The sequence below is a fragment of the Marmota marmota genome, unplaced genomic scaffold (assembly GCF_001458135.2).
Source record: "Marmota marmota marmota unplaced genomic scaffold, marMar, whole genome shotgun sequence".
Taxonomy (NCBI): Eukaryota; Metazoa; Chordata; class Mammalia; order Rodentia; family Sciuridae; genus Marmota; species Marmota marmota.
In genome coordinates, this window is record NW_025999998.1 from 11239254 (window position 1) to 11253542 (window position 14289).

Sequence of the window (14289 nt, forward strand, 5' to 3'; positions counted from 1 at the left end):
AAAAATAAAAAATAAAAAAAAATTTTATAATAACAAGTCAATTTTATATAAAGTAAAATAATTTTAACATAAAAAATTGTTGTCACAAATAATTGTATTCTCCAAAACAACTAACTTCATGAGAAAAGTGACATTATTTTCCCTTTTTCTCAAATCTCTAATGTCTGGCTTAGTAGAAGACAGTTGGAGTCTCACATATATTTGTGAATTCAGTCTGTGGTGCTGTTACAGGTCATGCAGTCTAGAAAGCTGTGTGCATGGGAGAATGAAATGAAAAGATAATGCCTTCATGTTTTTATAAAAATAGTTTTAACCTTGCAGATCATCTGAGAGGGTCTCAGGGGACGAGGGCAGTCCTCAAACCACATCTGAAGTCCTATGACTAAGAAGTCTAAAAGTGCTATGTGGAGAGACAGGAATTTATCATAGATTATTAAAGATTTATAGAAGTTAGCAGACAGAATGTTGAGGCAGAAGCCGTGTGTGGATTAGTACTTCAGACCTGCAAAAAAAGAGTGACCACTGTTGAATAAATGGGAAATTAAGGAAAACATGACTTATTTAATAACTTAGTGGTCATTAAAATCAATTTTGATCAGTTTTAAACATTTCAAATCTCCTCTCAAGAGAAACACAAACTCTAGTTTTATCTTTTTTCCCCCTCCACACTTTAACCAGAATATAGAATGCTGAAGAGCTAGAAAAAGAACCAGCAATTAGGCAAATGAAGAAAACAGGAAAGACACCTGGGGGTCATGACCGGGAGCAAGTCTTTCTACTCTCAGTTTCAGGTCCTTAAAAAGGACCAACATCTCTAGACACATGGATAATTTGAGATATGCAATGTGAATGTTGGCTTCCAAACTCTAAAGCCCTCTGCAAACATTATTTATGATGATGATGAGGCACTGCTCACGGAACAAATAACCCTTCCTTCTCTGTAAGCAGAAGGACTGGCCTCTATTCTTCCCTCATTTGTGTGTCCCAGAATCCTCCTCCAATTAAGTTCTTGCAAGCTGCCCATGAGAAGGCCCCAGATGACCAGGTGACCTGCACCCTGAGATTTCCAAAGCTGGACGCAGTTCCACAGTTACTAATATATTTGCTGTCAGCTTACCCCTTTATGCAAACATCCAAAGGAGGAGAGGCACTGCCAAAAATAAGTTCAGGGGAAACATAAAGAAGCCTCAACTTCTCTCTCCTCCATTTTCCTCCAGTGAATTTTCTAACAACATTAAGCCAAGAAGAATGATCACAGCAGAAGTAAATATAAGTAGGGATGATCTGACTACAGCTTAATCAGCTCACAGCCCTCAGCAAACAAGACATTTTCTTAGGTTCAGATTCCCAACACCCTTCTGAAGGTAGAGAATGCTGTATGGACAAAGATCAGGAGTGAATTACGCATCTCACATAACCATGACCTAGAAAGGAACCAAAGAGTAGGAAATTTCAGTGGAAAGTAACAGGGGAAAAAAGCAACCAGAAGTAACTTGGCTAAATTGAGCAACATAAGATTAAACACTGGCATGTTTAGAAATTCCCAGTCCCCAGTTAATAAAACCAGGGTCATGAGAATTCTTCATACTTTACCATCTGCATTTACCCACTCACCCAGCCAGCTCCCAGCCCTAGAAAAACATTGTTTGGAGGAAGAAAAATAATTCTTTTTTTTTTTTTTTTTTTTGAGACCCAGGAATCTGTAATTTTTTTTAAAGTTAGTACATTATAGTTACGCATAATAGTGGGGTTCATTTTGACATAATCATACATGCATAGAATATAATTTACTCCATTTTAGTCCTGAAGGAAAGTAATTCTTTAGCAAGAAAACATTTGAAGTTGACCTCAAATAAGACTTTATTTTAAAATCTGGAAATAAATTCCAACTCTAATTTATTCTAAGATATTTGGGGTTAATCAAGTCATTTTGGACAAATGATGTGGTCAAAACACAAATAATTTTATAAGAAGCCATATATATATGTACACACACATATAATTTATTAATATATCTATTTATATTTATAAATATACATTTATAAATATATCTGTATATATGTATGTATATATCTGTATATATTTATAAATATATCTGAAATAAGACTTTCCATATATAATGTATAATATATAATATGTATAATATATACTATGTAATATACATAAGAAAGCTCTCACCTTCCACTGAAATGACTAAAATGCTAACAAATAATAAAATATTAATTTTAAAATGTGAATCTGGTTTTGTAAGCATTTGTGCTTGTCTCTCTCCCTTCCCTCTCCCTTCCCTCACTGCCCAGCTTTGAAAGCCTCCCCTTCTAAGAAACGGTGCAACTCCATCGCCGCCTTAAAGGCGACCTCACAGGAGATTGTGTCTTCAGTTAGCCAGGAGTGGAAGGACGAAAAACGGGATCTCCTGACTGAAGGACAGAGTTTTAGCAGCCTTGATGAAGAAGGTAAAGACATGTGACTTACAAAAACCAGAAAAAGGGCTCTCAGTGGCAGAGCATTTGCCTAGCAATCCAGAGGCCCTCAGTTGATCAGATCCCTAGTACTGCAAAAGAAAAAAGAAGGAAAAGAAAAGAAGAAAATTCTAGTGATTTATTTATACAAATTACATAAATTCACAGTAGAAAAATTAGAAAATACTAAAATATTCAAAAAGAGAAATCTATAATCCCACAATCGGATGGTAACATATCAATAGTTTGTTTTTTTCACTCCTAGGCTTTCTGTGCACGTATGTACAAACACATATACAATGTAACAAGTTGCCTCTTCAATTATTTAGAGATTTAATGAATTTAAATAAAGTTTTATAATGTTTTCCTTACATAGCATGAATACATTTCGTTAGATTCCTTCTTTGGGTAGATACAGAATTTTTTTTTTCCTGCCTTTTGAAGTAGGATCTCTCTTAAAACTGGGAGTTCTGTCTGTCTGCTGTGGCTACATGGACCTCACATCCCTTTTCCCTTTTCCTTGCTGGCTAGGATATCTGGACAATGGTAAATATAAGTGTGATGGCAGGAAGACTGGCCTTGTCCTGATTTTAAAGGGAATGCTTCTTATGTTTCTCTGTTGAAATTTGCTGAACTTGGTGCCCATAATTAAGTCAAGGAAGTTCCTTTTTGTTTCTTCCCCCCTAGCTTTTTTTTTAATTATTAATACTCGGTGCTGAGAATTGAACCCAGTGCCCCACAAATGCCAGGCAAGTGCACTACCACTGAGCCACAGCCACAGCCCTCCCCTAGCTTTTTATCAAGGAAGGTAGTACTCAATTTCTGATTTTATTAAATATTTTTCTCTATTTACTGAGTTAACCATTTGGTTTTTCTCTTTAAATGCAATAAGGGGAAGTGACACTTTAAATTTTTCTATCAGTACGTTCTTTTTTATCAGCATATTGTTTTAGAATCCCAACATTTCCTAAAAATGCCTTTTGCTTCCTATAGAAGATAAGAACTCTTGCAGGAGTTTTCTTTTCCTCCGAGGCCTTAGGGTGTTCATTCCATCCCATTCTGCAACATCTATCCAAGTGTACTTTATTAGGTCTCTTTCTTTCTCATCTTTCCATAAACCAAACTTTGAACAAGTTATTGATTTCAGCAAAAGAGGTGTCCTTGGTCTTTTCTCCGAATTGATGGCTCCAGTTCCTGGCAGACACCACCTCCTTCCTGTAAGGAACCCTGCTGAAGTTCAAGCAGTAGGTCCAGCTGTTAAGGGGAAATAAATACACTACAAGGTATCCAGAAAGTCTGGAAACGTGGGAAGCACTAAATATACATACCATACTTTTTTTGATGAATTCTTAGACCTATTGCTTCAAATTTAGAGATGTTACACCTGAAAATGTCTCTGAGGGTCAAAGAAATCCCTTTGGAGCATATTCGGTTTTCTAAACTTTATTTTATTTATTTATATTTTACATATTGGGGAGGATTGAACCCAGTGCCTCCCACGTGCTAGGCAAGCACTGAGTCACAACCCCAGTCCTGAAGCACGTTCCTATTTTATTATATCCTATTATAAAACGAGTTTTCCTGTGTTCCTTCACGTACAGGGTTTGCCTCTTCATAATGCTCCATGCTGGGGGACTTCTCCTTCCAGAGTGCACCAAGTCATTGCCAAAATTTCCTCCAGTTTTTTACCATTTGTTTTCTGGAATTCTCAGCATGTTTAGATTATATTCCATTGACATGGAACAAATTACCCAGAATTTAGCAGGTTAAAATAAAACCTATTTATTAACAGGCAGTTTTATACCTAGGTACTTTACTCAGGGTCTGAAAAGCAGAAATCAAGGTGTCATCATATTGTCAGCAGAATACAGTTCCTTTAGTAAGTCAGTCCTCTCAGCATTTCAACTCTTCCTGTCTCGGACCTCCAGACCCAAATTTAAAGGTTTTGTATGATTACATCAGATTCCCCTGGATAATCTCCCTTTTGACTAACTTAAAAGTTACCCAACTCAAAGTAACCAAGATTACATCAGCAAAATCCCTTTCTGACAGATCACATAGAATAATCATGGGATCATATTTTCAGGTTCCTTCCACACTCAAAAGGAGGTCATACAAGTGTGTGAATCGCTGGGAATCATCTTAGAATTCTTTTTTTTTTTAAGTTTTATTATTTGTTCTAATTAGTTATATATGACAGTAGAACGCATTTATGCACTTTGATATATCATTCATAGATGGGATATAATTTCTCATTTTTCTGAATATATATGTTACAGAATCATATTGGACATGTAGTCACATATATACATATTCTACCAATCACAGTGTTGTTTTTTTTTAAACAAAAAAGATGCGGGAGGATAAAGAAGTAGTTTCTTGCTTCAAAGAGCTGCTCCCCAGTGTGGTGGGGCCAGTTGCTCAGTGTTTGGATGGTGTGTGACCATTTTTACATTCACTGTCATTCAGTTCATAGAGCTAATCATCCCCAAGACCTAAGTCTGCTTTGGTATTCTTAAAATCCAGCTCCATCTGCCTTCTAATTAGCAGAAATTCACTGGAATCTGATGTCAGCTTATTTTTCAGACTCAGGTTTCAATATTATTAAGGGTTTTCATATTTTTCTCTGTATTTAATGAAGTCAGGATCAAGTATATTAAAGATTGCTAACAGATGCCATGTTCAATTGAAACCTTTCTGAGGTTTGAATGTTGAGCACATTGGTTACTCATGGTTTTATACTGTCATCATCTGGTATTCACCATGACAGTTCTTTATTTCCACCTGAATTGGAGGCAGAACTCCACTATCTATGCGTTTTAATGTATTTTCTAGATTCCTGACCAAAGTCCAGCCCTGTCCATGCCCCATTTGTCCCTGTGTGTCTCTCTCTACCCCAAAATATATACTCCTTCAATTGCACAACCTGGGCTGAGGGAACGTAACTCAGTGATACAAGGTAGAGCCCTTGCCTGGCATGCACAAAGCCCTAGATCTGATCACAGCAACCAAAAAGTAAAGAATTCAAACCCAACCTTACACCCACAACATCATGCCTTTTAGAGTCCTTTTCCATTTATACACTAAAAAATCCCTAACTCTGAATCTGTTGTGCCTAACAAGGAATGCCAGAAGCTTATATTGTATTTATTAATTTATTATCATGTTTTAGTTCAGTTTGCAGGGAAAATGGAAAAGAATTTACCTAGACTCTGAAAAGATGGGCATGTTTCACTGCTCAGTCTGGAATATTCTCTTTCCTGACAAGGGAGGACTCTTGGGTTCCTGTAGATTAAGGCATAGCAAACTGTTCTGGCCCTGAAAATTCTTCTTACATATACTGAGATTCCCAGATACATGCATCTCATAGCGAAGGCAAAGCAGGTTCGCCCTCTGTTCATTCATCTGCCTGTCATCCTTTTAATCTCTGTCAAATTATCTCCTTAAGCTTCCAGGAGTTTTTATGCCATTGTTTTGAAATAATAAATCGATTTATTAGGTTTTTAAAAGAATATCCCTAATGTCATTTCCATAAGCCATTTTGGAAATTAATGCAGTTTCCTTTCTGTTTAACCTGTTTACAAGCAGTTCTTTTACATTTCTACTGTAATTCAGAAGAGCACAGTTCATTTGCTGCCTGATATGTAAAATGAATGGTTTGGACTAGTTCTAGTTATTAGAGATACAAAAGCAAGCATGTATTACTGAGATCCATGACAGTGTGTCCCTTTCATTCCCCAGCCCTGGGATCCCGACACAGGCCAGACCTGGTGCCCAGCACTCCATCACTATTTGAAGCTGCTTCCTTGACAACCACAATTTCATCTTCTTCCTTGTATGTCAGTGAACATTATGCACACGACAGGACTACGCTTTATTCAAACAGGTAACACTTAGCGTGATTAGTGTCCATGAGGCTATTACCATGTCAGCATTAGGCCTAAAGCAATATCTGAATGAACAAGCACATGTTGTCTCTAGCAACTGGGATGCACGGAGAGATAAGCCTTGCTTGATTTTTGCTTTGGCAAAACACATTTTGGGGGAAAGCCTCCTGTCTGTCCTTTCTAATAATCATGTCACGTAGAAATTCTACACTCGGTTCTATGAAAGGATACAGATCTTTCATTGTTTTATTTTAGTAGTTTCTTGTGAATGAATTTTTTTTTAGCAAGCTGTCTTGGTGAATGTTACACAGATAGATACATAGATATTTCAATATTCTCTTTTGTATGTGCAACCTTAGTGACTATGTAAACAGAATGATGGCCTCCAAAGCTGTCCACAGCCTAATTTCTGAAACCTATAAATAGGTTACTATATATGATTAAAAGGACTTTGCCAGTGTAGCCAGAGAGGCTCAGTGTAATCACAAGATCTTTGTGAGAAGAAAAAAGAGGAGGATCAGAATCAGAGAAGATGTGATACCAGAAGCAAAGGATAGAGACAAAAGAATTTGAAGATGCGGTGCCGCTGGCTTTGACGATGGAGGAAGAAGCCATGAACAAGGAAGGCAGGTGGAGTCTAGAAGCTGAAAAGTGCAAGCAAATGGATTCTCTGCTAGGGCATCCACCAAGGAGTACAGCCCTGCCAACAGCTTAACTTTTAGGACTTCTCATCTCCAGAGATGTAATATAATAAATTTGTATTGATTCAAACCACCAAATCATTACTCATTCCAACAGCCACGGGAAACGAACACAGTGACTCTCAAATAGTTAATGTGGATTTAAGTATTAGGGTAGGTTACTAAAATTTCTTCGATAAAAGTGTAATTATTTATTCGTTTTATTCCTTTTTAAACAAAATACTCTTCAATATTGGTTCTAGTGATAGAAAAATGACATCTTTACAAAAAGATCAGAACACTATCTGTGAGCTTCGCTGTTTTATCTTCTAGTTTTATATATACACTTGTATGACTAACCTCAGTTTCAGGAGAGGAACTAGTAGGTTAAACTAGTTCTGGTTGAAACCTAGATCTCAAGAATCAAGATCGTATTTATGGGCTAGGGTTGTATCTCTGTTATAAAGTACTTTCCTAGCATGCACAAGACTCTGGGTTCCATCCCCAGCGCTGGAAAAATAAATTATGTGGAAGTATTTCTTAAATCCTAAGTTATTTTCTACTTCCAGGCTGGCAGCTTGGTTCACTTCCAGAAAAAGAATCAATATGCTAGTTTCATTTTTGATACATGCATATCTGTAGAGTCTAGCTTGGTCATTTGGCAAATTAAAGTCTGGTAGTTGGACTTGCTGTATCAATTATTTTATATCACTGTTCCCTTCTCTCTCAGTTAGATACAGGAACAGAGAGGTAGCAAATTAGGCAGTTGTCACCCTAGGTCTGGAGAAGTGAAGAAAACAGCTAGGTGAGCCACAGATCTAAGCTGGGCCCACCTTTGGATTATCTGCTTTCGAGGCCAATAAATAAGACTCTATTATAAATTATTTAACTCACCTGAACTACATAAAAGTCACTGAATATGATTAGCTTCCTTGGATTGGAAAGATTTAAAGTGACTTAAAGTAATATATAATACCTAATATTAATGTGTACCTTGGATGTTCACATTTGGTAGGTAAATTAGTCGAGCAATGGTTTTTCCTATCTGCATGGTGCAACCAAACATAGGAGTCTGTATAATGTTCTTTGTCTCTCAAGCATAAATAAATGGTAACTGGAAAGATAGCTGGAAAGCTGCAGGAAGTCCTCAGTGAGATCAAGAACAAATCTCATGTGATTCAATGGTGCTTTTCTACAGTTTGCTACTGTGATAATAATCAGGGACATATAATTAGATATGATCAAATCATTTACTGAAATCTCAGCACAAAAATTAAAATGCTTTTTGCTTGTGTTTTTTGTGGTAGTATGGGTTTTGTTGTTAAATGTCCCATCTCTTAGACAAAGGTATTAAACTCCTGAGAATTAATAAGAGAATTTCCCCGGCATCTAGCCTTCTTCTGACTCCCAGTATTGAAAGCTTTCTCTATATTCTCTACTCTGCATGTTCCTAGAGCTGTGCTATAATTCTTGCTACTTTTCTTTACACTGATGCTGGCTAGCATATAGATTTGGATGGGGGAAATTTAAAATTCAGTTCTCTATGATATTCTTCCTTTTTTATTTGTTCTTTTTAGTTATACATGACAGCAGAATGTATTTCGGCAAATTATACATACACAGAAACAGAGTATAAACATTCTATTTTTTTTTTTTTGAAGTAAATTGCTTCAAATAAATCTTCTTTGGCATTGTATGTCCAAGTTGCCATTTTATCTATTATATTTAGCTGTCAGGGTTCAGTAGCAAGAACAAGAAACTGTTTCATCTGAGGAAGAGCAGAATTGGAAGCTTACCAAGGTTATGGAAAGGCTGGGAGAGCTGGCTCTAAGCTGGCCTTGGAAGTCAGTCTGGGCACTCCCCAGGCTGGCCCACCAGCAGCACTGTAGCCCAGGCTACTATCAAGTAGGTACTCGGTCTAGGATATGCAACCCAGAACCAAATATTTCCTTAAACCCAAAATGTTCTTAAAATGAACCAACATTCAGAAATCAAATGGCTTCACTGAAATACCCAGATTGATTTGAAAAGTCAGTAACTTTGAGGCCACTTGACCTTTTGCTCCTGGGATTTGTCAGCTGGAAGGCAGAACCCTAGACCCTCCAGGTCACTGCTCTCTGCTTCATTCTTCTGTGTTGTCACCTGCCTGCTCTCATAGGTATTTCTGCTTTCAACCTTGATATATGTAAGAAGCTGAAAAATATACCTTGAGTCTCAACCACAGCCTTAGGGAAATAAGAAAGAAAAGAGGTGGAAGTGCTAAACACCCCAAAGAGAAGTAGTGGCACAAGAATTCCAGGGAGGCCACATCCCTATTTCCCCAACCTATTTATTCAACAGGGAACCTCACCAGCAAGCTAAAGAAATTGTCACCTTTTTGTTTGCATCATTTTTTTCTCTTACTGCCCTATGTGGTATTTTTGCAATAAAAGTAGACACACTTCTAAGTCTCAGCTGACCTACTAAGTTATTAAAACCTCATACAAACATCCTGGGAAGAAAAAGCATTGAAGAAAATGAAAATGTTTTGAATATTGATATTATAATTCCAAGGTAAGATTTTTCTCTGTATCTATGAATCATTTTTCTGTTCAAAGTGTCTGTTCTCTCATTTTGACATTGTGCTATTCATATCTGTGCTAAAATAAGCGGTAAATACTTCAACTAGCAATTGTCATTCTGACAGTCTTTTTAGATTCCTTAACTTTGCAAGGTATTGATTAGTGCTGTATGTTTCTATACCTAAATTATATACCGGGGAACTGCTGTCTCTTAGAATTCTATCTTTTTTAAGGATTATTCTTTATAACTTCAAAAATGCCATTTGTCTCTTACAATCCATTCTCTTTGTTTCTTTTCTCCAAAAATTGACTAGGAAGCAAAGAAAAAAAAATGAATCATCTTTAAAGTGTATATTTAACCTGCTGATTGGAAGTATATGTTTTCAAGTTCTACTGTATAGCCTTGTATTAGAACATGCAGATTGTAGACATGAATTGAAATTGTCATGGACACATGCTTCACAAGAAAATAGTGGATTTAAGTTTTGAATTTTTAACAGTTGAATTTTTCTTTCCTGGTAGGAAGTCTGTTCTTTTAAAGGAGGTATAAACTGAGCACTAAGAAATACAGAGGCAAATGAGTTTTATCTCAAAATGAAGAGCAGTTCAACTTAATGTTATAGAAATAAGTTACACACATGAATATTCATTCTTCTCGTGATTTCCTGCACAGTTGGCAGCAAAGCTAAAGCTCTAATTATGCATAAGGATCAAAAGCCCACTTCATTCAGATCTATCTTTACTTTTTCTGTCAGAGATGCCCTTACCAGCATCACCTCTCCAGCCACTCCTGGGTTTTGCTAGTGACTATTTTTAATAGTTAATTCAGCCTGGAGACATTTGGAGTTTTGTGAGAAGAGCAGATATATCAGAGGAGAAGCCACTGGTCATTTGCACATGGAGAGAGAGAGAGCAAGCAAAAAAAATAAATTCAGGGTTCTAAATCTCGGAGGCTGACCCAGCAGATCTGGCAGCAGTCCTGGGCCCCCTTCTTCAAGTACCTAGGAGAAGGGTGAATAGTTGCCTCTAGTCACAAGCCCCCCCACACAAATTGCTTACCACTCACATTTAAAGTAGAGGCATCTTAAAGTAGGTTAGGGACCTTTCTTTTGATTTGTCTGAAAGAGAAGGAAATGGAAATGCAGAGACCTTAGGTGATACATCCGAGTGTGCTGGTAAGATTTCAACTGGGACACTGGTTTCTAGGGTCCTAATCTCTTGTTCTTTTCACTGTGTCATCCTTTCATCATGGTCTCCAAGTGCTTTTGGTCTTATCCTTTTTGTGAGCTGTGTGTAGAGTATTTTTCCTAGTGTGAATTCTGACCCTATTTGAGTCATCTTCTTTTGCTACATAATACGTAATGTATTTCTAGTGGGCAAAATGGGGGACTTTGTTCTAGAAGTCATTGGCAATGCTCTGGCAACTTTTCTCTCATAGTGCTTGTCATATTATAAGTCATAAATAATAATCTAATAACTATAACAGTTACAGTAATAACTAACTATGAGACCTTAGTAAGATTCTGTGTTAAGCTTTTCACCTGCATCCAGACATTTAATTCTCATAGTGTCTCTGTAAGGTAAGTATGTTTATTATTTCTAGCTTACAGATGAAGAAACTGATGCTTAGCAACATTAGGTAACTTTAAAGGCCACGTGGCTAAAAACTGGAGCCTTGCCATCCACCCAGAGCACTAATAACAGAGGATAAGGCTGTTATTTCACAGCTGTGCTCATTCGTGTTGTCACTTCTCAGGCGAGATGAGTTTTAAATGATGCTTTTAATGGAAATTTGTTCACATCTGCACAAGTTCTCTTCTTCCTCCTCTGTTTTGCCTTTTCTCTCTGTGATTTTTGAGTGAGGATTTTCATTTTCAAAGATGTTCAAGTGTTCAAACATCTTTAAAAAGATAGCCCATTAATTTAAATTCACAAGTAACAAGAAACAGCTATTTCCTCGAGCTTTTATTCCCAGCTCTCCAGATGGACTTAGAGTCACTACCTTATCATTGAGAAGAGACTTTTGTTAGAAAGGTTTCTGCTTGGTTTTGACAATCCTGTATCTTCTGTTGATGTTGCGAGGTGAGCAGGAACATTTACTGTGAATGAAAATTGGTTGCAAGTATTTCCTAGTGATTCCAGATCTCTAACCCTAACCCTAGGGAAGAGTTGGGGCACATCTGCAGTATCTGCTGGGGCTATCACAACTACCTGCTATGCTGAGACCCCAGTCAAGGGCTTCTCAGCCCCTCACAGGTGATGCCCAGGTTGCTGAGGAATGTTGAATTGGCCTCTGCAAACTCTGCTGTTATGCTTCATAATCTGGTTACTCCTGACTTGCAGACAAACCTACTTTCTCCACCACCTCAGGTATTCCTCTTGCTCTGCCTGATTGGTTGTGATTAACAAATCATCACTAAAAACTTTGGCCTTCAAATTGCCACTTCCATCCATCTAACATTGGACAGGTTACTTTACTTTTATGTTCGTTGGTTTCCCCATTTGTCAAATGTAGATTATTATACTCCTGCTCTCAGTGGGTTATTCTAAAGAGTAAATGAAATAATGATAGGAAAGCACATATAACACCTCCTGACACATAGTAAGTGCTATCAAAACATTGAAATAACCAAGTGGCAGCGGGGTGCAGGTGTGCGTGCTTAAAATCCCAGCAACTCAGACTTAGGCAGGAGGATTCCAAATTCAAGGCCAGCCTCAACAAGTTAACAAGACCCTTAGAAACTTAGTAAGATCCTGTCTCAAAATAAAAATTAAAAAGGACTGACAGCAGCAACATAGAGAGTGGAGCCTAAGGCGCGGCCAAGGCGAGCAGCTCTCTCCACCTGTAGTGCTTCCTGGCACAGCTGCAGGTGGTGGCCCGTCCTCTGAATTCGCAGTGCCCCTGAATCCTCCCAGCTGCACTGTGTGTTCAGTCACAGTGAGGGCACCTGAGCCATCGGCCTGCTGGCCTTCCTGGCCTCAGCCTTCTTTTTTGTGGTTGATGCCTATTTTCCCTAGATCAGCAATGCCACTGACCACAAGTACCTGGTCACTGGCGACCAGCTCTTCTCAGCTCTCTGGACCTTCCTGTGGTTTGCTAGTTTCTGCTTCCTCACCAACCAGTGGGCAGCCACCAAGCTGGAAGATATGTTGGTGGGAGCTGACTCGACTCGGGCAGTGATCATCTTCAGCTTCTTCTCTGTCTTCTCCTGGGGCACACTGGCTTCCCTGGCCTACCAGCGCTACACAGCCAGAGTGGACACCTTTATCCCTAACTATGTAGACCCCACCCCAGACCCCAACACAGCCTACACCAGCGCATCAGTGGATAACTACCAGCAGCCACCCTTCACTCAGAGTGTGGACACCACTGAGGGCTACCAGCCACCCACTGTGTACTGAGTGGTCATAGGGAGTGAGTGGGCAGGGAGGGCACCCTGGGGCCTCCCCTCTGCCCTGGACTTTTCCTCCAGGCCTGCCTCCCCGAGCGGCAGTTCCTCCTCTGGCCACACCTGCTGCAGCTGACAGCCCAGAGGGCCGGCCTTCCCACGCCTGCTTCTAGTTGGCAGAACACACCCAAGTGCATGTGCCCAAAGGGGCTTTGCAGTCACTGACCTACATGGGCATTTTTTTTAGGAAAGGGTTTTTACTTAGATGTTTTCTCATTGGCTTTCTCCTCTGCCCCACAGTTCTGGGACTTGAACCCAGGGCCTTGCATATGCTAGGCAAGCACTCCATCACTGAGCTAAACCCCCATCCTTCAGTGCTTTTAACGACTTGCTAACCTTGTTGGAGTAGCCAGAAGCAGGAAGGTGTGGATGATGTTCCCTTTTGCCAAGGGCCCCAGCATCCCTCCATCCTGAAGGAGCCCAACTCAGCCTGGGCTGCAGTAGCCAGTTATTTGGGTTTTCTGCCAAAGACAGAGGTTGGGAGTCCTTGTACCTGTGTCTAATGCTGGCTCAGGCTCCCTGCATCCTCACTCAGGTCGCCCCCTTGTCCCTTGCTAGGCCTCAGGCCAGGCCAAACTCAATGCTGAATCCTCTGGGGTCGCCACTGTGCCAACCACCTCTGGGCTGGTTCCCTCCCTGACAGCCATAGCAGGGGTGGGGCTGCTGCCCGCCCCAGGCAGAGCTGGACAGCACTTCCTTCTTGCTCCTACCAAGACAGCAGGGAGGGACTTTGCCTAATGAGAACACCCAGCTTTATGTAAATATTCAACTAGTTTTGGAGTATGGGGAGGGCAGAGGCACCCTGTACTAATTTGAATGTACTAAAAAAGCCTTGAGAGAAGATGCTCTTGCCCTTAGGTTGTGAGACTGGATTGGAGATGGAATAAATGTTTTTCTTTCAAAAAATAAAAATAGGACTCTTGAAGATGGCGGCGAGGGGAGTGCATTACCCCCGTGTGCTGCTTCACTGTGTGGGAGTATGACAAGTCAGGACGGCTAAAGGATATCTTGTTAGGAATTTCCAGCAATAGTGGGGTGCTCCGGAACCTGGAAGAAGGATTTCCATCGCACGAGGATCGGCTACGGGGACTCAAACGCGAGAGGTTTGTCGCACGGAGGGTAACTGCTTATTCAGCAAATCGCCCCGTGGCTAGAGTCTGCAGCGCGCGCTGGGATAGAGACGCAGGGTTACAGCGCTACAGTTTCTGCCAGCCGCGCAAGCACCGTACTCAGGGCTGAATTCTGGGTTC

General features: G+C 39.7%; 1 protein-coding gene and 1 pseudogene across 4 annotated transcripts in view; both read left to right on the forward strand.

Moving 5' to 3' along the window:
- The window catches only part of Pip5k1b (phosphatidylinositol-4-phosphate 5-kinase type 1 beta), a 293002-nt gene that overhangs the window by 219290 nt on the left and 59423 nt on the right, over positions 1 to 14289 (forward strand). For 3 of the 4 annotated variants that reach the window (XM_048806865.1, XM_048806866.1, XM_048806867.1), the window contains 2 exons: positions 2301 to 2456; positions 6204 to 6348. In XM_048806865.1, coding sequence (XP_048662822.1) covers positions 2301 to 2456; positions 6204 to 6348 — 301 coding nt within the window. The remainder of the gene's footprint in view (positions 1 to 2300; positions 2457 to 6203; positions 6349 to 14289) is intronic. The other variant, XM_048806868.1, reaches the window with a different exon arrangement.
- LOC107148199 lies at positions 6948 to 13944 on the forward strand (annotated as a pseudogene).